Raw genomic sequence first — 21492 nt, forward strand, 5'->3', positions numbered from 1 at the left:
TGACTCGGTATTCCACCTTTCCCCGTTCATACCGAGCTCCGGTGGAGGGTCTCCGCAAACTCTTGCCGGTGGGGAGCCGCCGAGTCTACTGTCGTATGACCGTGACCGGATTCCCTCCAACATCCCCGAGTAGCCCGGCGCCTTATATCTAGGCCCATTTGCTAAAGAAATGGCGGCACAAAGGCATTTCCTTTGAGTGATGACTAAAGTCCACCTTGGCTATAGCTTGTGGCAATTCTGACAGGTGCTTCTATGTCAGTTCTCACAATGTCACCACCGATGCTCGCGCCGAAAACGACTCTGCCAGACAGCTAAGACAAATTCCTATACGTCATAGGGATCAATGCTGCAGGCCCCGCCTCCCCGAGTTGAGGGTCTCGTGCTGGCCGCATTCGTCCGGAGACAAGCGACAGGAGTCATAATGGTGTGAATTCTAATTAGAAAAGGGGTTCCACGCTGTTCTATGTCTGGATCGTCTAATCCCCGAAGAACTCGACGTCGCGATGACAGTTTTGGACGCCACATATACGAAAAATTTAGCAATGTGATTCGCCTTCGCGGAAATATTTCCCTTCGTCCTGCAAGGAGTATATCTGAGGTCTAGACGGTCCATACGTAGCCAACCAACATGTGGCGTGATTCCGTAAACATGCATTTAGTTGAAAGACATTATGCGGGTTGCCGGTTTGGGGCATCCGTTTATAATTAATTATTATTTACTACGGATTTTATATACGTTGGGAAAACCATAGATGTGTGTAATATCCCACCTCCCAACGCCACTTTCCAATCAAGCTAAGCCCTTGGAAATATGTGTATGGTTGGATCGGGCAAGAGGGAGGATTTCACATGAAGTGTTGCGGGGACCCCAGAAGCCTAGGCCAAGGATCCCAGATCCTGGGGTTGGAAATGAAGACATGAGCTCGACTAGATCACTATTGGATCTAGTCGCGAAAACAAGTCGTCATGCGTTGCGGAGTAAACTAACCTTAGCTGGTTACTCTGGATTATCTCGCGAATTCTGCGCCCTGAAAGAGGACACTAGAGTAAGAGAATAATCGTGAGATTCCTAGATATTCCGGAGGTAAGGAGGTTGTATTCTGGATTAAAGGGAATGACGAGGAGAAAATGGTGATGAGAAGCTATTGATATGTACTCAAATGAAGCACAAGCAATTGTGAAGATCATCAACCCAACCAAGAACGAGTTAGCCAAACAGGATATCCAGCAGTCGTTATCTATACATACCTGTAGTATAATATGTCTTATACTCGAGATCCTCTCCACCCTTGAAAAACACATAACAAGGATCGGCTCAACTGGACCCGAAATAGTGGAATTGACGTTGATGCCCAAACTAAATAGAAGTGCAATTGTGATAATTCGAAGGCGGGCAGGACGGGTTGTGGTGAGCAGGAAATATAAAACAAAAGGCCAGGTCCGGGCGGTCGATACTAATACCGTCCTATAAAACACCGGTGTCGTCCCTCCGTGTAACTAGGCCGGTGAAGTCGTCAAGCAGTGTGGCTGTCGGTCGTTGAGATCCTACGGTCCAGCCCCGGGTCTTCGATGTTGGTATCGGACGCCCGGAATTAGATCGCGATCCACTGCGTAGCTATACATGTTCGCATGTGTCGGACCAGCACTACAGCGAAGAATATCATGAGATCATGCCGTCAACAAGATATCCCGAACCACAACGGCGACGTGTCTGGGGGAGCTAACGCGATGAAAGAATAGCGTCTAAGCGCCTTTGCTGCTTTGGTCCGTTAAACGAGAAGATAGAAGCGGAGCCGGCGTGGGGCTGAGTAAGAGGGGCTGGAGGGGGTGGAGATCTTCCGGAAGACCTAGTCCTATAATGTACACAGATACATCGACATGTGGGATGTGTGGGAAGGGGAAGTCGGGAAGGGGCATCTGCACTTTAATGTCAAACTGTTACAGGGTTACGTAATGTGAGGCTAATGGTGAACGAAATGTGTATGGATTGGTACGTACAGATGTATCATTGCATTGCGAATTGATGTCCACGGTGGGTCATCAGACTTTCAGCTTATTGGGGATGATAATTGACCCGCTCGCAACTTCATTTTTTGCCGACCTTTTTGAATCGAAGGTAGTAGGTACGGAAAGAGTCAAGCTCAAATATCCCATTCAAGGTACGAAGTTACCTACAAAGAAGGTACTGGACCTTCCGCGACTGCTGTGACACCAGGCCTGCACCTGCACGCCACAAATCCTGAGATAGATCGTGACCTTAAAAAATTTCAATTGCTGATAACGGGCTACGTCACATTCCTACTACTCACAACTTACCATTGTCCATTTACTACTTTACCTGCCCATATTGCAGAGTAATTCATGATTCGCAATTCGCGATACCATTGTACACACTGACGACGACGTCCTAATCTAAAAGAGAATTTGCATAATGTCGACCTCCAATGCCGTTAATCAGATTTCTAACCTGGCCTCCGAACACGGTCCTACCTTTATTTGGATATTTCAGATATTTCTACTAATTCGACCGGTTTCTCCCGCTAGTCCAGTTCGAAAGACAAGATCCATCCTTTGTTGATGGCAGACGCCAGCTTTTTCTAATGACTAAAATCTCATAGGATACGAGGGTCCACTTGATTTAGGATGGGTGCGCGTGCGGCGTCGCTGATGGCCAAGCTAAAGGGCTAAGGAATCCAGAATCCAGACGAATAGAGGAATTCATAATCCGATTTCTCCTGTATGTGGTGTAGGTAGGTACGTATGTAGGATGTACGTACCTACATCGTAAATATATACGTCCCACACACCTACACCTTCGATTCGACGGTGACGAGACGAGCACCGACGAATACCCCTGACTTTCCAGGCTAGGTAAGACTGGCTTGTTATCCCGGTTATTGCCGCGAATCGCTGCAAATGTTTCTATCGTTCAGACAGGTCAGAGTATTCGAAATGACACCCATCCGTTTGCGGCTTTGCATTTCTGCAATCTGCATCCTGCAAACTATGAACTGCATGTGGACACTGGATTTACTTAATCCATGTCTCCCACGATGAGCGGTCTTATATCGGATATTTCTGTCCCATATCTTTCGGTGGGCCGGACGAACGGCCACCAAGCACAAAGCGTATCTGTTTCCTTCTATGTCATACATGTCCGAGCGTCCATTTTGATGTCAGGAACGCCTCTTCTAGACCCCAATTGAAGCCAACATCGCCTCTTTCGTGAAGAAAGAGGTACCCCAACATCACGCTCGTGTATGTTGTTCTCTTGCAAGCGTTGGAGAATCTAAGACACGTTAAGACCCGGCCCAATGGCATTGCTAAACGGTCTAACTCTCTTCCCATTGTCCCTAGGCCAACAGGTACTATGTACGGTACCTACCAGACCTTGATGGACATCGGTACGTAGAGTACCTCCCTCACCATCTACCTACACCACCTGCCGTCTATATGACTCGAGATCGTGGCCGGCTAAACCTCCTAGGGTATAGAAAAGTCGGCAGCGTGATGCAATCAAAACTGAAGAAGACCGGCGAGCTGGGACTACAGTAGTATGTCTTATAGTGTGTCTTGGTGATTGGCTACTCCACAGATTTCAAGCGAACGTTAGACGCCAATGCTGACTTGGACGTGGAGACTTTCTACGATCGTGATCCTAGGAATCCTGGAAGGCCAAGGCTGGGGTTAGACGGAAAAGAATCGGAAACGAACCTCGAACTCTCCCCAGATTTTAGACGGCAACGGGCAACATTTCCATAGTTGGTTAAGTATTGCTGTGTCGCTGTGGACACTTTGGGTTATGTACATACGTACGTAGTATGAGGAGTATGAGGAGGTAGGTATGAGGTAGGTATTATTACATATTATTCGTTTTTCTTAATCGACGAATCACATCCCTCCGTTCGAACCAAGTCTCTTGCTATTTAAGAGGATTATCAAGTCACAAGGATGACGAGGCTACAGGCCTTAACCCATTGCTTCAAGTGTGGGCATGTGAGAACTCCGTTTTAGTCGTTCTAACGTTAGTCTCACGAAATCTGTTCCTTGTCGAGGCCAATAGCATAAGACGCACGCGAACACTTATTATGGGGACGACAAAAAGCTAGGTTTTCACAAGGATCCTATGCAGGTTATTAGCATCCCGAATTACGGTTGTGAGCCCCATCGGGAATCTGGTGGACCGGCAGCTTTTCCTAGAGAGGTACTATGGTATTCAATTTATGGCCGCTTAGTAGCTCAAGTAGCAACAATGGAATTATACATAATACCATTGCCTCCCCCACCATATCCACCTCCACACACAAATCCCGTCCTATCCACCCCTTCCGTCTTCTTTCATCGTAGTTCATACTTTTCCAAACCTTCTCATGCTGTCACGAATCTCAAAGTCACGACCTAAAGTTGTTGTTCGGTGTGGAAGTCAGAAGCGGGAGAGAAAGTTCTCCCGCTTAGTCTCGTCGCCGCAAACATCGACGGCAAGACATAACTTACAGCTAGCGTCTTCTCGTGACTTATACTTACACATTCCAAGGGACGCCTTCATATCTCAACCTACTACACCGAAACTCCCTTGAAGACATTTCGGATATTCTGGATAGCTTCAATCTTCCAAAGGATACTTTTAACTTTTATTCCTTTTTAACTTCCGTCAACAAAAAGTTAGGGACTTGGGAATAGCTATACGAAGATGGCTGCAGATGAAATTCTTGCAGTCCGTTCGCCCGAGGGACACACTGACGATTCGGCTACCGCGATGGATCCTCCTTCTCCGAGATCAGAGCAGAAAACAAGTTCGTCGGACTCAAATAACCAATCTAAGAAGCGGTCTGCTTCTACTACAGAACCCAATGGCTCGACGAAGGTCACAAAGCGGAGGGCGGCGAGGGCCTGCATAAGCTGCAGGAGCCGAAAAGTAAGGTGTGATGTTGTCGAGGGTGCACCTTGTGGGAATTGCAGATGGGACAACGTGGAATGCATTGTGCAGGAAAGCCGTCGAAGGAGGTAAGTTTGGATTTCCCAACTTTTCTCTCGCCCGTTTTACCAATTCTCATGTGTTGTAATTGATTTTCTTGCCATTGTTGATCTGTAATGCGATCCAATTGCGTCACGTTTCATTGGGCGTCTTGGGCTTCTTTCCTCATTCAGCTTTCTAAAGCTCCAAATCTCCAACCACAATTTTTGGTCTCTTTTTTTGGCTTATTTTTTTTGAATTGCGGCTAACTAACACCCCCTGTCATTTCCGTGCGGAACAGAAAGAATCTCTTCAATTCGAATTCATCTGCCTCTCAAAATACAACTGCCCCGCAAACTGCCGAGGCACAATTGAGAGCGAAACCCGCAAATCCTATTGCCATCGCCTCTGCTGCACAGCCGTTACGACGCGCTAGCGAGGCAACTCAGTCTTCAGCTGCTAGCAATGATGTAACTAGCTCAGGGGCGGCAATCTTGGATGGCGGCTTAGAAAGTCACGTTCCTCATTTGCTATGTAAGTCAAGGTGGTGGGACCCCACGAAATTTCACATGCAAATGTGTCATCCCGTCAGCGTGGTGTCAACCCTTGTAGGACATTATGGGGGACATCGTTAGACATCTCCGGGGTTGATCATGAGGGCTTACATGTGCTTCAGATCAACGATCAGGCTTACGTCCTGATCCGGTATTGCTATCCACTCTCCAGGCCGGCAGCAATAGGTCGAGGTATCCCAGTATCTGGCCGAACCCGAACACATGTCAGAACTCAAGCTCGGTTGCCGCTACGGGCGCTTTGAGGACCGCCCAATTCCTCAACTCGCTCGAGGAGCCCGATGCTTCTTCGCAACTGCCTGCCTTCATCCGACCACTCCCGTCCAAGATAGCCCCTGAAGATGTGACGTACCTTCACACCAAGGGCGCGCTTTCGTTGCCTGGGCCTAATCTCCAGAATGCCCTACTCACCGCTTACGTCGAGTATGTTCATCCTTACATGCCTCTCATCGAGCTGCATGATTTCCTCGGCATGATCAATGCTCGAGATGGGCTGTACGGACAGGCTAGCTTGTTCCTGTACCAATCCATTATGTTTGCGGCCACTGCCTTCGTCGACGTGAAGTACCTCAAGGAGGCTGGCTATGCCAGTAGGAAAGCCGCCCGAAGGGAGTTCTTCTCTAAGGCTAGGGTAAGCTGTTCACCCTATGACATTTGACATATCTGTATTGACAAAGATAGCTTCTGTACGATTTTGATTACGAGAGCGACCGCCTCATCCTCGTACAAGGACTTCTACTCATGACTTATTGGTATGAGACGCCGGACGACCAGAAGGACACGTGGCACTGGATGGGAGTCGCCATCTCGCTGGCGCACACTATCGGCCTTCACCGCAATCCGGCCAACACTAACATGACGCCGCGGAAACAGAAGTTGTGGAAGAGGATATGGTGGTCGTGCTTCATGCGGGATCGCCTAATCGCCCTTGGCATGCGACGACCAACGCGAATAAAGGATGAGGATTTTGACGTACCGATGCTGGACGAACACGATTTCGAGATCGAGCCGCTCGCCGACGAAATCCAAATTATCGGCCCTGAATGCACATTGATGCGCGACGTTTTGATGCAGCAGGAACTCGCTTTGATGTGCGTCGCGAAAGCAAAGCTTTGTCTCTGCATCAGCCGCATGTTGAAAGCTCAGTACTCGGTCTTGATCAGAGATAAGTCGAGGGCAGAGAACACTACTAACAGTACCATGATGCTGTTCCCTAACAAGCAGCTTGATAACGTAGAAAGCGTCAATTCGTGCGACTTGGAACTCCTATCGTGGTCGCAATCGCTTCCGGCCTGCTGTCAGTACAGGCCGCTGTCGGCAATGGATCTTAAGGGTGGTCGCGCGACAATTGCGGTGCAACGGAACCTCTTGCATATGGTGTATTACACGACCATATCCGCTCTTCACCGACCCCAGTTCCTCCCGTCATCGCCGACACACGCGCCTCAGACGTCAGTGCAGGTTCAGGAAATGTCCCGCACAAGGGTCCGTGAGGCGGCATCACAGATCACGCGCATGGTAGCCGAATTGCATGCCTTGCGATTGGAGAAGTACCTCCCGACTACCGGTGTGACCGTGATCCTCCCCGCCATGATCATCCACCTGCTTGAGATGAAGAACCCACTACCCCAACCCCGCGAGATCGCCATGCGCAGCTTCAAGCAATGCATGAAAGTGATGGAGAAGCTGCGCGACATCTACTCCGCCGCGGACTACGCGGTCGCGTTCCTAGACGCGGCACTCCGAAAGGCCGCCATCGACCTGCAGGCGGCGCAGAACCAGGCCTTCAATCAGACCGGCGTCCTGAACAACGTCAAGACGTCGCTGCCCCAATTCACCGCATCCGCGGCCGCGGTCGAGAATATGGCGACGCCGCCGCCGGAGAATGCGCCGTACGCGACGACCCAGGAGACGAGCCTGTTCTCGAAATCGGCGCAGCAGTTCATGACGCCCGCCGCCGAGCTCGTCACGACTACGGTCCACTCCCCGCCGCACACGGAGAAGGATGTGCTTACACCCAGCGCGAGCGGGTCCTCCGACGGACACGCTGGCCCAATGGACTTGGATATGGACTTCGATACCCTCGACAACCACGACGAGTTCGATTGGAACGCACTCACGGGCACGAACATCGACTTCGACCAGTGGCTGCAGTTCCCCGGCGAGAACAGCAAGGGTGCATGTACAGGGGCAAATGGCGGAGGAGCGGGTGCTGGCACTGGCTTGGTGACGATGAGCGAGATCGATGGGTCGGCGAATTTCAATATCGGTTTGCTGGACGGGGCTGGGCGGGGAGTTTTGTCCTAAGGCATGAAACTTATACTTATGCCAATGCTTATGAACGAGATGGTATTTATGAGGATTTTTACCTTCGCTTATGACCAGGGTTTCTTGGATAGGGGTTTAAACGGTGTTGGAGGTTTCATCATCGCCTTGGATTCATAGATATTGGGCGTATTCTGGGTCTTTCTCTTCCCTTTTCCTTTCCAATTCGTGGGTTTGAGGTGTTGGGTGCGTGGTTAAAAAGTTTTACTTATTTAATTCATGGGGTGGGTTTATGATTTCGTTCTTTTTTCTGTTTTCTATACCCCGTTACGAGTATGGAATTAGGGGATGAGTTGGGTAGTCGGCTTTGATTTGATATAGACGTTGGATAGGTGTGTGGGGACAGGACGAAGATATATATTGGCTACTATAGTTGAATAAGTATATCGAGGTGTTTTTTTTTACGACGTGCTTGTCTTGCTTTTTGACTCGGGCCCGGTTTGGGTGTGAAGTGACATTCGTAATTGGCCCAGCAGCTCAGGAATCCCGATGTCCATGTGATATTGGCATTACCCCAATTGATAGACCCGGCGCCCGTGCGCGGAAAAGCATGGCTTGTCTTAAATAGAGCCTCGTGGCGGAAGAGGCTCTTATTTAGATTGGACCAAACTTCGACCGGCCGCCGAGTGCCGCTTGGATAGATTAGGAGTTTCTTTTTGTAATCCCATCGCTTTCTTACCTCTTACTCAGGGCCTTAGCATGTATACAAATTATGTAGCAGAATAAACCGAATGTTATGAAATATATGGCAATATAGAAGATATCAAGTCTTAAAAGATATAGGCTATTATTAATTTGTAAAGACAGAGTTGTTGGTTATGTTTAGTTATTAGAAGCTATCCATGGGTGAAGCTGGAAGTTGGAAAGCTCATATAGAGGCTGAGGTCTAGAGTGAACAGGGGGCCCCGGTTTAACAAACGAATTAAATTGGATTGGATCGCTGCTACGACCTTTAATAAGTTTAATTGGGAAGTACTAAGCGCGGGTTGCTACTGGTTGCTATGGCGGCTCGCTAACACCTAATTAAGGTTGCTGATGACCTGCTTGTGGAGGCAGGATCCTCCTTGTGCAGCCGCTCTGCGCTTCTGCGGGCAAACAGCCAAGATTACCGGGCTAGTACCGGATAGTGGTTTCTCATGAAACTCGTCCATTAGGTACCTACCTAGGTATCGTGTTGTTGTCATCCACGGCTCGTCACTTCTATTTTCGTATTCATCTTTTATTCATCTTTTAACTTCCCCACGGCAGCATTAGATAGACACTACTTTCATTCTTTTCTCCTTTTGTCCCTTTCTATTCGGCTGCGGCCGCGCTCTTCTTCTATGAATCGGTTGCCTGCACTTTAATTTGTTACTTTCATAATTGCTTGTTTTTTTTCATTGTTCTCCAAAAGCCTATGTACGCTGTGTACGTTACTTGCTAACCTGTCGCTCTTTGATAAAAATAAACGGAAAAGGGAACACTCAGCGCAATACACGTCGCGCATATCATTATCCACACTGTCACACACGTCACCAAGACTGATCAGCCAAACACTAGATTGATCTCTATCCACCTATATCCACCTTCGCTATTTTCCAAGGTTCCCAGGTTCCCGACTGCTGCAGGTAACCGGAGAAACTGAGACCCTTCTTTGAACGACCGCCCATCTTCCAGAATCGCGACGACTTGCCGGACATCGCCCCTGCTTTGTCTCAAGTTGGGAGGACGAGCTAGCAGGAAGGTAGCAAAGGTGTTCAGGTGTCAATTAAGGAAGAGAGAGAAAGCGCGAGGAGATGAGAGTTTCCGAACGACAAACTGCACCGTCGCCCCCAGTTATGGAGGAACGAATCTAAAATCTCCCACCTCATCTACCCGTGTCGACAGGTCATATCTGAGCTGGAAATGCCTGTTCGGAGCGTTGCACCAGAGACACATTCCCGGATACTAACCAATATAGCAATTAGCCATGGCCGACCAACAACGCGTCTTCACGCCTACCGGCTCCCGGAGCGCCGTTCGTCGATCCTATATTCGCACCAGTTCGCAATCGCCGTCGCGTCACCAACAGCGTCTAGGCGATGACCTACTTTCCCAACTTTCCCCCAATGCCGCCGTCGATGCTCTCCGATCCCCTACCGGGGCCTTGAAAGCATGCATGGACAAAGCCTCGGCCTCCGAGCAGGCCTTTGCGATGCGAACCGCGATCGCTTCGAAAAAGATACGCGACTGGCTCGAAGAGCTCTCCAGTTGGACTTGGCAGAGGGGTAACGGCTCTACCGGGTTTGAGATGCCCCCTGCTAAGAAAAGGAAGCTTTTTGAACCAGAGACGCCACCTCGTGGCGACAAGGGTAAACTGCCCGAATCCAACCCTCCCTACGATACCGACTACCTTGGCAGCTTGCGCGTTGCCGACGTGGACCGTTACGAGAAACGAGTCGAGAAGATACAGCGGGATTTGGACGAACTAGATCTAGAGGAGATTAAGAGTCAAGTTCTACACAACCATATCCTGCCCCTTTCGCGACCCAGCAGTCCAGCTTTTTCCGACAGTGGTCTCTCCACGATATCAACTTCTATGTTTGCTAAGATGGAAGATTTGACTGCGGTCGTCACCGCTATCACCATGCAAGCTTTGCCCAACCTATCTAGACTGACGAGATTTTTAAATACATGGACTATGCGGTTACTTGTCCTGCGAAAAATCCCGTCTCTGATGACCATGATGGCGGATGCGGAGGTTGCGTTACGTTCTGGTTGGAACGCGATCGAATCGCCAGAGTCTAGTCCTACACGAGCGACTGGACGCGATGACTCGTCTAGCCTTTCCAGAAAGGAATTCGATATCATAAAACGCGTCATACAGCAGAAAGTGACGAAGCCAGGCCGCGCTTTAGATTACATGCTTGACTCTCTAGAGGGGTCGATGGATACCTTGCCCGATGCGTGGCTTGATCAGATGGAACAAATTGAGCGAGGCTATGCGATATGGGAAGCAACTGCGGAGCGCAAGGTTCTAGCGGGAGAGGGATCATCTAAGGACGTATCTATCCGAACAGAGCCGGAAACCCCACGACCAAAGATTCATGTCGAAGGTCCGAGCCCCACCGTATATTCGCCAGTGCCATCTGACTTTGACCAATTTGCCTCACCGACACCAGACCCGAAGTCTGCTGAAGATATGGAAAATAGCCCTGAGCTCCCGAAAGAAAGACCTGCCGCGTCTTCCAAACCCACTGCGGTGAAGTTCTTGGTTAACCAACCGAGGAAGGATATCCAGGGGTCGACTTCGCAGGTCATCGATTTAAGCACGGTTGCTGCGCAGCAACGTGAGGTTAACTCAGGCGCTAAGGTTGAAGACCCGAGCCTCAGCTATGATGGTGCTAGTAAGAAACGACCTGTGGCTGTCAAAAAGGCAACTCCCAAATCAATTAGCGTAATGCCGGATTTTCCGCGTTTATCTCGGCCGTCTAAGCAATCCCGTGGTCAGACGCACGATAGACCAGAGAACAGGCAAGCATCCGAAAACCCACGTACCAGTCCTGTTCTAGGCGAAGTCGACCGGAATATCATCCGCAGTCCTCCCCCGGAACTTAAGAAATCGGAGGTAACTGTTGAGAGGGAGCCTGTTTTTGCTGATGAGCTCGAATCTTCGGTGTTGGAGCCTTCGGTGCTTGAGCCCGTGGACGAAGAGGGAGAAGGAGAAGAGCTCGAATTGCCTCCTGCCCGCTTCGTTAACCATAAGACCAGCAACCAATCTATTGCCTCTACTGTTATACATGGCACTTCTAACAACTTCGGTAATTCAGACAACGCGCTATTTAGAGAGGGGTCTATGGAGCCAGATCTGCCGCGTTTGGCGGATCCTGACGAGCCGTTTTCAAGCGACAATATCAGCCCACCTAGCTCACCGCCTTTACGGTACAAGACTCGATCTACGTCAGTTACGTTCAAAGATGTTCCCGAGATAGCTTCGTTGCCAGAGCTAGGCAGCAGTCCACCTCGGAGCCCGCTTGAGGCCCCCTCGGTCTTCGATGCCGATGCTTCGTTCGAGGATGAAAGTCAGGCCGGTAGCCCAGGCCGCATGAGTACGATCAGTTCTATCAGCGAAGACGAGCACCTCCATCAGCAAATCAGCGATATCCTCGAGTCTATTCCGGCTAAGATCCGAATCAAGAGGACACCTGCTGTTAACCTGAATCCACCAGACCTTCAGCTCCCCGCCCGACCTAAGTCCAGGGCCTCGGACTTTGCGCGTCGGAGCAACTCCAGTTTATCTGCGCGCTCTGGCACTTCGTTCTCTCGCAGTGGAACTCCCTCCTTCATGTTAGCACCAGCGAGAGATCCACGCGCGAAAACGAAGAGCAGTCAAGGCATTAGAGTCTACCATTTATCACGTTCTACAGGCGAGCCTCCGCTGAAACTGCTTATCCGCTGCGTTGGAGAAAAAGGCGAGAGAGTTATGGTTCGGATTGGCGGTGGATGGGCTGACTTAGGCGAATACCTGCGAGAGTACGCGGTACATCATAGCTCGCGTTCTAAAGGCGAAGGGAAGGTGGATATTAGAGATCTACCGACTGTTCCAAGTGGCTTAGGATCAAGCCCGTCTAGTCGACCTGGCTCGGCGATGGAATCTCCTAATACTCCCACCCCCCTTTTAGTCCGGAAAACTAGGAAGAGTCTGGGCGAGGAAGGGGCTCCAAGGCCTCCAAAGACACCGTTTCCTACTGAGCACGGGGCTGACTCACCATCTTCTCAGACATCGGCTAGGTCACGTTCGTCGTCGCATGTAGATTGGGACGAGGAAGACAGCTCTCTCGGGCTAGCCGGGCCGAAGGGAAGGAAGGTAGACATGAGTGACGAGAGCCGGGCTTGGGTAGAGAGCGTGAAGGAGAAAGTCCGGATAGCTAGCGGCGATCGGATACCTCCTCCGGAACAACGACTTGACACGAAGTTCGGCGAGATGGGAAAAGTCGGCGGTACGAAACGGCTCTTTAAGAGGAATTAGGAACATCTTTACGGCCCGTAACGACCGATTTTTGATCTCGAAAAAGGCTGCGTTGGGGAGTCCACGGGCTGGTTTTTGGATCGTCGGGGGAAAGGGGAAAGAGGAGTATCCCATTTGAGAGAAACCCGGAAAAGGGGTAGGGTTCGGATTGGTAGCATACCAGGCCCGGTGTTCAATGGCTTTTACTTATGGCAGGTGGTTACCTGCATTTTAGGTCTCGCCCTTTTGACACACTCGCACCCACACACATACCTACACATACACATACGCATACACACCTACCCACGCACCCTTTTTTACTTTTCTTGTCTTTTGAGCATCGTTCTCTACCACCAATACCCGCTTTGGTTACAGAAGCAGGGCTCCGGCACTCAAGATGGGAGCCAGGGCGTCCTTACTACTTTACATACAATATGATAAGGCATTTAAACAATTACGTGGTCTTGACTTATTTGTTGATTTGCGTGATTAGTAGCTCGAGACCCCCTTTTGCTTTTCCTTGAGGTAAGCGTAGTCGTCAACTGCTCAGGATCACTGAAGGCCTAGAAGTAGCACAGCTAGGTACCTAGGTAAGTATACTAGCCAGGTTTTATTGCCTATCAGTATTAGTAGCCTTCCGATCTCCCCTTCGTTTCGAATAGATCATGCTTCGATCGCGTTAGACAGCCCCAGATAATAGACGACGCGTCACGAATAGCAGATGATGAACCGATCGTGTCGGGCGGGCAAGTAGCATGATGGGCGTTTGCTTAGTGTCATCGTCATCCCTGAATGCCTCAGTGTCATGATAAGGGGTATTCCTGATTAATGGCGTATAACGCGAGCTATCTGATAAAGGGGAAGTGTATTAGCAAGGTAATCAACACTGTAAGTGTAGCTTCCCACCTAAATTCTTCGATGCTATCTGCACTGTCAACCGGCCAGTCAGGTGGTCAGTTCACCAGGCAGCAACCGATATGAAGGTTAGATAGCACAGTAGAGTCACTGATTTCCATCGGCGGCACCAAATCCGCGGCCTGAACATACAGAATGGTCAAGTGGATGTGTCACAGACACCCCATCGTTCCTGCTCTAACGACCCCCCTGCAATGGGGAGGTCTAGGGTTCGATTCTCGGGAGTTGCAAGTGCAATCTTGGGATCTTGAAAAAGAGAGGCAAAGAAATACCCAATAGCGGGGGCGCAGTAGCTAGGAGCCGATCAACAGATCCTAGGCCGGGCCTCTTAACGTTCATATTTCATCTTATTTTTTTTTCTTTTTTTTCTTTTTTTCTCCTTATTTCCCGTGTCGCTACGTAATCCATAAATGCATTCCTTTTTTATAGGAATATCTCACCGTTCAACATGAGTGGGTGTGTACATCGCATGTCGTAATAACATAGGGGGTGGCTTCCTACTTGATATGCACTTAAAACCGCATCCGTGGTAGGGAAGTAGCTACCTAGGTAGGTACCTATATTAGATATAGTCATCTAGTAAGATATATATGGTTAAACTTGCAATTATAAGTATCCTAAGAGCCTTGATGACCTGCTTAAATGAAAGAATTAGGAACCACATGCAATAGTTAAGAACAACATCTTGCCTCCTTAAGCCTTAATCAAACTTACAGGCCTCATCCCAACGTTTTCGTCTTTACAACTCATCTATCTCATCGTACGATGACAGGTCTAGACCTAGATCGATACAACCGCCTATATCCACACCCGTGTCGGGCACTGCTATACGTATAGGGCATCGGCCTTGCGTGTAGATTGAAAGCCCGTCTGTAACGGACCGTGCCGTTGCCCCAGCAAGCTCGGGGTTGAATGTCGTCCTACAATAGCCTGCCACGCGTTCGGCATCCGGTCGATGGTAACCGAATTAACGGGGTCCGTTTCCTGACTACGGGTCCTTCGTAACGTGTTCTCGTTTTAACTTACCCCTCGGGCGATTGATAGCTTACCCGTAAAGATTATTCTCATCGCGATGCTACTAAGTTGGACAGGTGCAGATGCTATCATCGGGCTCGGCTTACGCATACAATATCTATGGGGATTCGATCTAGACGAAGAGTTATTAGGTGAATGTTACTACACGGATCCGGTTTGTTGCTGCCGATCTGCGGTGGACGCTGTCTTCCCCGCGATCTTTGCTGACGGTCTCTTTAAGTTTACAATCTCTCGGGCTACATCATCATCGACGCTTAAAAGCCGTTGCTCTTGTCTGTGCATCCACACTCATTCTCATACACTAGGCCGGTGCTACTGTCTAGACAAGGACAATTCATCACTTCTTTACCCCCAAGATCTACTACTTTCGGGAGCTGATCGTGATCGAACTCGTATTGTATTGTCCTTGGCTGTAGGTTGCGACAGATTCCTTGCCATGAATAACAGCCGACTCCTTTGGACGTATCAGTACCCATCTAACTCGGTATACGGCCGTGACTCCGCACATGCTGGTATCTAGCATTAGCGGGAGCTCCTCTGCAACATAGGGTCCAGAAATGTATGGCTCTTCCTTGTGTAGAGGACAACCTAGCCTCCTATCATTTATACCATGGACCGAAACCACGGCCGTCGTGATAGTCGGGTTGTTTCTGATGAAGATGATTTATACTAACATTTTTGTTATCTAACAGATCATAAGAGAGCACAACATTACCTTAGTGCTGAGCTGTCCTATCTAGCCAAGGAAGGCTACGGAATAGTAACCAGACCCAATAGTATGTCCTCTACCGTATAGTTCAATTAGGAGTGAGACTCATGTTTCTCTACCGTAGTGTCCATGTCAACGACGGGAGCGCTTAAACCGGTCATGTTTGCCACCACAAGACTTTACGTGGTGATTTCCTCGCGTGCCTGCTTCCCTGCAACACTAGCAACTTGACAATGTAGGACAACACTAGGCAAGAGCCTATTTCTCATCAAATGGCGCTTCGATGCCCTAGCAGTCGTCTGTCGTCTTTACAAGGTTGACGCGTAATGTACTAAGTCTACGCGACGTTGTACAACAATATCCTCTATCGCTCATCTCCTGATCCTTCACTGCTTCAAGTTTGACTCATGCGTACAGTTAGGGCCTTATGCTGCTGAATGGAACCTCTCGTGTTGTTCCACATTGCCATCGAGAGTTTCAACGGGCTCACGGCATCTATCAGCAAACTACGCTTATTGTTGCCTCCTCGCAGTGTTCTCTTGTGAGACTAGCAACAAACGAGGGGCTCACCCAATAACAGCTTTTTATGTTGACCGGATCGGTTATTCGAGTCCCTGAACGGGTAATAGATGGAACCTGTATCGAATCTACACCGAGGAACGAGGCGTAAAATTCGAAGCACAACCGTACTTGTATCAGCTAACGCTCCGTTGATCTTTGCATTGATCCTCAGGGGAAAGACGACAATCCAGCTTCAGGGTCCAATGATTCTTTGGTGGTCATCTTAGATTAGCCACCATCAGTGGCCGGCCCGGTTGACGCGGTCCTAAGTTAATCGGAGCTGTATGACTAGATCTACAGCCTCACACGTACGATAGAGAGGGTGGCGCCATTCCATGAAGGCATGCCATGGCCAAAACTTTCGATCAACTCACTTGGTTTCCTTTCTAAGGGTTCAAGAATAAGAGGTGTGGCAACCATGACCCTCATGGCGTGAAGTACGGCTTTATTTGAAGCATATGAGAGGTCCCAGCGCAGCGGAATCTCGATATCGTGATATTTAGCTGCATGCGTCGGAATATGCGTCGCGGCGAATAGTATGTCCTAGCTACTATTTTATGTCACCCTGATAATTGTGAGAGCTACATCCGAGGCTCTCTAGCTCTAAAAAAAAAGCTGTGGTGAAACTTTGGGTAGCGACAGGGCGCTGCCTCGCGCTTCTGTAGCAAGAAGTCGTCGCATAAGGTGTGACGTCGGAGTATTGGCTGCATGGTAACCCGCAGGGACCCTCTACTACGTGGTAGCAGGGTGAGAGACATCTAAGAAATGCGAAAAGCTGGAGACACATTCACAACTTTCAACCCAAAAGTTTCCTTCAACAGTATGCGTGACAGGTATTGGGATATGATCAAGTATGTCATGTTCCATTCTCCTACAATTAAACTTGATTTCGCGTCCAGTCTGCAAGTCGCCTTACTCGGTAATGATGCTCATTCAACTTGTTTTTTAGTTTGTCACCGCCGCTTTACGTACACGGAGGGTGCTGTCAGTTTCATGATGAATGTGGGGAATTACATTTCTCTCATGCGAGGTTCCATGACCAGGTAAAGTCCAGTCATCATTCAAACAACAAAACTCGTAACCGAGGCTCGAAAGCAACCGTCGTCTGGTATCTTGCTGACCACTCATTTCGTTAGGGTGATACCCTCTACTGGAGACGAGAAGTGCAGCGTCACGTACCAAGACGACAACGCAATTTGATATTCTTTCAAAGTACAAGCCATGACAGAAAACAGGCAATGCTGGTCAACCTCGATCATGTTCTGCCCGTCTAAGGTGTACAGACAGGCGACGAGGTAACAAGCGGAGATTATTAGTTCTCTCGGGCGATAGCATATGGACGAACTGTCGCCTCTTTCCCACGAGTTCGTATGCGTACACGGTCGACGCCCGAACTAAGAGTCGGTAGATATGCAAAGCACACCTTGCAAACAGATCAAGGTGTGTACCCGGGCGAGAAGGGTCTTATTATTCTGAAGGTGTATATGCATAACAGAGTGTTATGCGTGTATGCAGTACGACGTACGACATACGGTACGTGGGAAGATGGAACATGGGAATGGAACCTTCATGTATCCAAGGCTAAAGCCAAGCCAATATGGATCTGCTCCATCTCTGCGGAGTAAGTGTTCCCAGCCAGCCAGTCCATACCAGTCCCAGCTTACGGACGCTACCTGGTTAGGATTAGTGAGGGGCAAAGACGAACAGTTCCAACCGGTTCATCTAAATCTAAGCTGAGCCAGAATCCAGATACATGGGTGGCTGCAACGTCTCGACGACGGGTTGGAAAAGAACCCCTGGTTTGTGGTTTGCACCCCCCCGCTCCCTATTCCATTCGCGCAACTGCATACGAGGTGCAGTAACAAGGCTATCGAGGGAACGCGGCGAATATAGGCCACGGCACTTGGATATTATTTTCGTACATCAGCTAGACCGTCTTGGTTAGTGCCACAACAGCTAAGGGGAAGAAAAAAGAAATGTTGAAGGAGAGAATAGCGTGGGAACGGCAAGGTCCGAAGCCACTGACCCTGAGGCGCTTTTGGGGGTCATCCTTTTTAAGACACACTGCCTCACTGGGTCACTTGACGTCTTTAAACCGCTCTAAAGCCAACACTCTCCAGGATTCTGCTTCGATGATTCAAGTATCATCTTTATTCTTTTCTCCCGTCAAATTTCAAATTAATCACGAAGAGTCTATCGCCGACTCCCGCAGTCGGCAATTGACACAGTACATAAGCTTCCCAACGCTTGCGAGCTATCATTTGCAGCAGTTAATTTCCCGTAACTTGTTTCTGACCTGCTTGTCATCCTGCAACTCTCCAAAATAGAGCTAAGCCCGGATCGGCGAAATCTCCTCGGGGCTGGTGAAGTAGGCTGGAGAAGCAGGCTGTTTAGATTACATATCTACCGCACTTCTCCTGCTCGTCAGCGGATCCTCCTTGCCATGTCCTATGTCCTAGGAGCAGGCTTCCAATAAAGACCGTCGAATTTCGCCAACATGGTTGATGTCGACGTCGATGCGTTTCTACGACAAGGCTATTGGCCGAATTCCAGGGCTAGGAGCCCAGATACAAGGGTGTAAGTTGATTGAGCTCAACTTGTTTAGAACCAAGCCTAGTCAAATGAATCCGTGTAGGCTGGACTTTGAGCGGCTTTGCTGAGACGTAACGAATAATGCAGTTTAACCTCGAGCACCACATCGAGTCAATCCTCCTTTGTGAATGTGACGCCGAGTCAGTTACCTCGTAACCTCGGTCGCTTGCGCAATTATCCTCCGCCTCCGTGTGTTGAGGATGAGAACGATTCACTCGCCAAAGAACACGGGTCTCCGATCTCTGCGACACCCGGCGAGGAACCGATTCATCGTGGGGATCCTGAACAGTACCCCATCTTACTTCCTGTACACGAGTACAACCCGGAGAGGCGGTTCATTTTAGTGCCGACCACATCTGATTCTTCAGACGATCATTCGCACGGTGCTAAGAAGTTACCAAAGCGACCTAAGTCTAGAGAGTTCAATCCTGAACCTGAGCCAGAGCTTACTTCTTATGAGGCGAATACGGGCCGCAAATATGAGGCGCGTGCGCATCGTGAAGAAGAGTATGAAAAGAGGCGGGATACACAACCAAATTATGAGAAGCGTCGCAGTAAACCCGAGCATCTGCCCACTATCGTCACCGATATGAAGTATAAGCCACGGTCGCCTGATGAAGTGAGAAGACCAAAGTCGGCGGGGCGTTCCGACAAGGATGGCGAAGATTACTTCTCGCCCCGCATCAGTTCTCGGCTTCAGGATGGGAAGATGTTATCGCCAGATGTAATAGAGCATTCCAGCCGGGGACGAGATCGAGCGTATTATCAGGGTGGATCAAGCCCTTACACCCACCACCGTAATCGCTCATCTCATTCAAATATCCAATATGAGAGGCAGAGCCCTCGCGAAGATAGGAGGTATAAGGACAAACCAATCAAGTCGACAAGTCCTACTCATCATAAACGACGCTCAACTGCGGATTCCCCTCAACAGACGAAAGCACCCTCAAGAGTAGATTACGAGAAACCGCGTCAATATGCCGAGCCCCGGTCTCCTCGAGCAGACCGAAATGGTTATGCGCGATCTGAGGTTGTATCCAATTCTACAGAGAAGCGGAAGTCTCCGATTCACGGAGAATATTACTACTCAAGTGACGAGGAGGTACCGCACGAGGTTCATTCCCACCGTCGACGAGAATCAGCAGTATCCAATACAAAACCTTCCCTTCAGCCTGCGCCAGAATTGAGATCAAGCGACAAGCGAAGATCTCGCGGACCCTCACCTGTTTCGTCGGCGAGGACTTCTCAAGTTTATGAGAGGGATTCACAGAGAGATTCACCATCTTCAAGTCCGCGCAGCTCTACATTCCCGAAAGATATTAAGTTCTCGCGAGGCGAGCAGCGCTCCAAGCCACCATTATCTCGTACATCCACAGCTAAGTCTTTGTTAAATTCTTCTGCTTCTGTAGCAATTCCGGCTGTTGTCGCAGCAGCCACCGCGGCGTCGATGAATTCGGGTTCCACTCCCACCGACCCCCGCAAGTCGACAACACTTCCACCACCGCCACCCAGAACACCACCAAGAACAGGGCCTGTCCCGCTAGGTCCGCGTTCTTCGGCATCATCGTTGTCGTCTAGCCCTCACCGACAACCTCGGCAACCGGTAGAAACAAGTCCATTAAGAGACATTGTCAGCACAACTCAGCCTACCACTCCTTATAGACGATATCTGGATGATGTTCAAGCTGGCGAGCTCCCCGATATGAATCGTTGTCCTCGGAAGAACCCAGTTGCAGGATATGTTGATTGGCTAACGCTTCCTCGCTGCGACAACTTTAACATTTGCCCGTCATGCTACGAAGCTACATTTTCTAACACGGAATTTGCTCACCACTTCGTTCCGGCACCGTTCCGCGCAATCGACCGACCGACCGCCTGCGACTTTGGGACTTCTCGGTACTACCATATGGCATACTTTCTAACCGGGAAGTATGGGAAGGCGGATCTAGCGCTGTTTCGAAACATCGCTAACGTTGCCGCTAAGAACCAGCCATGCACGGGGCCTAGAGAGGCTTCTCGTATCTGGTTTTCTGTCAAGGACCCTCGTTCGGGCTATCCTATCGAAAGCTTCAACGTCTGCTATACTTGCGCGAAGACTGTCGAAGTACTGCTCCCTAATCTGACCGGCTTGTTCGTCCACATGGATTCGCCTGCTGGGCTCACGAGGGGCGTCTGCGCCATGCACCAAGAGAACGAACGCAGGTTCTTGTTCTACTTCGACCTCCTGGAGGCGGCGTCCGACAAGGCCCTCATCACGAAGAGCACGCCAGACGTCCAGGCGCTAGCCGATAGGATCCGCGATTCGACGGAGGTTCCCGAGTGCGCCCGCGAGAACCCGGTCCGGAACGGCAAGTGGTACATCATGCGGTCGATCCCGCATTTTACGGTGTGCGAGGAGTGCTTCGGAGAGGTGGTCTGGCCGATGATCCAGAGCGACAATAGCTCGCTCGCGGCCACCTTCCACAAGAACCCGCAGAAACTCCCATTGGCCGCTTGCCAGCTGTACTCGGAGCGCATGCGGAGCATATTCAAGGCGGCGGTGCGACACGGCGATCTGAATTTTCTCGAGAGCAAGATTAGGGAGCGCAGGGTTAAAGAACAGGAATATCACGCGAGGATCGTGGGGCTCGATAGGAACATTTTGGGCGCGGCGTGGGTGGAGGCGGAGATCGACCGGGCTAGAAGAGAATGGCAGAGGTGGGAATAGAGACGAGGGTTTTACGATTGCATTAGATTATAAAGGCCTAAGGGTATGATATACGGATACGACTGGGTACGAAGATTACGTGCGTTTTATAGATACGGGTTTGGTAATGAACGAAACTAAAAATCAGGGTGACGAGTAATGAGATATGGATAGGTC

The 21492-nt window shown here is 49.8% G+C and overlaps 3 protein-coding genes across 3 annotated transcripts; all 3 read left to right on the plus strand.

Annotated features, from left to right (window-relative positions):
• Nucleotides 1-4690: 4690 nt before the first annotated feature.
• Nucleotides 4691-7833, plus strand: F4807DRAFT_455508 (fungal-specific transcription factor domain-containing protein; the record flags this gene model as incomplete). Its single annotated transcript, XM_048000738.1, has 4 exons — nt 4691-5004; nt 5256-5488; nt 5631-6157; nt 6208-7833. 4 exons carry the CDS (start codon nt 4691-4693, stop codon nt 7831-7833), a joined length of 2700 nt encoding a protein of 899 aa, XP_047859578.1.
• A 1584-nt stretch (nt 7834-9417) lies between these two features.
• On the plus strand, nt 9418-12932 carry F4807DRAFT_19478 (uncharacterized protein). The gene has a single exon (XM_047993738.1). The coding sequence runs from the start codon at nt 9800-9802 to the stop codon at nt 12836-12838; it is 3039 nt and encodes a 1012-aa protein (XP_047859579.1). The 5' UTR covers nt 9418-9799; the 3' UTR covers nt 12839-12932.
• A 5285-nt stretch (nt 12933-18217) lies between these two features.
• Nucleotides 18218-21478, plus strand: F4807DRAFT_19499 (uncharacterized protein). The gene is made up of 2 exons (XM_047993743.1): nt 18218-18614; nt 18717-21478. Exons 1-2 carry the CDS (start codon nt 18535-18537, stop codon nt 21334-21336), a joined length of 2700 nt encoding a protein of 899 aa, XP_047859580.1. The 5' UTR covers nt 18218-18534; the 3' UTR covers nt 21337-21478.
• The last annotated feature ends 14 nt before the right edge of the window (nt 21479-21492 follow it).

Source organism: Annulohypoxylon truncatum, assembly GCF_022578515.1.
Source record: "Annulohypoxylon truncatum strain CBS 140777 unplaced genomic scaffold F4807scaffold_1, whole genome shotgun sequence".
Taxonomy (NCBI): Eukaryota; Fungi; Ascomycota; class Sordariomycetes; order Xylariales; family Hypoxylaceae; genus Annulohypoxylon; species Annulohypoxylon truncatum.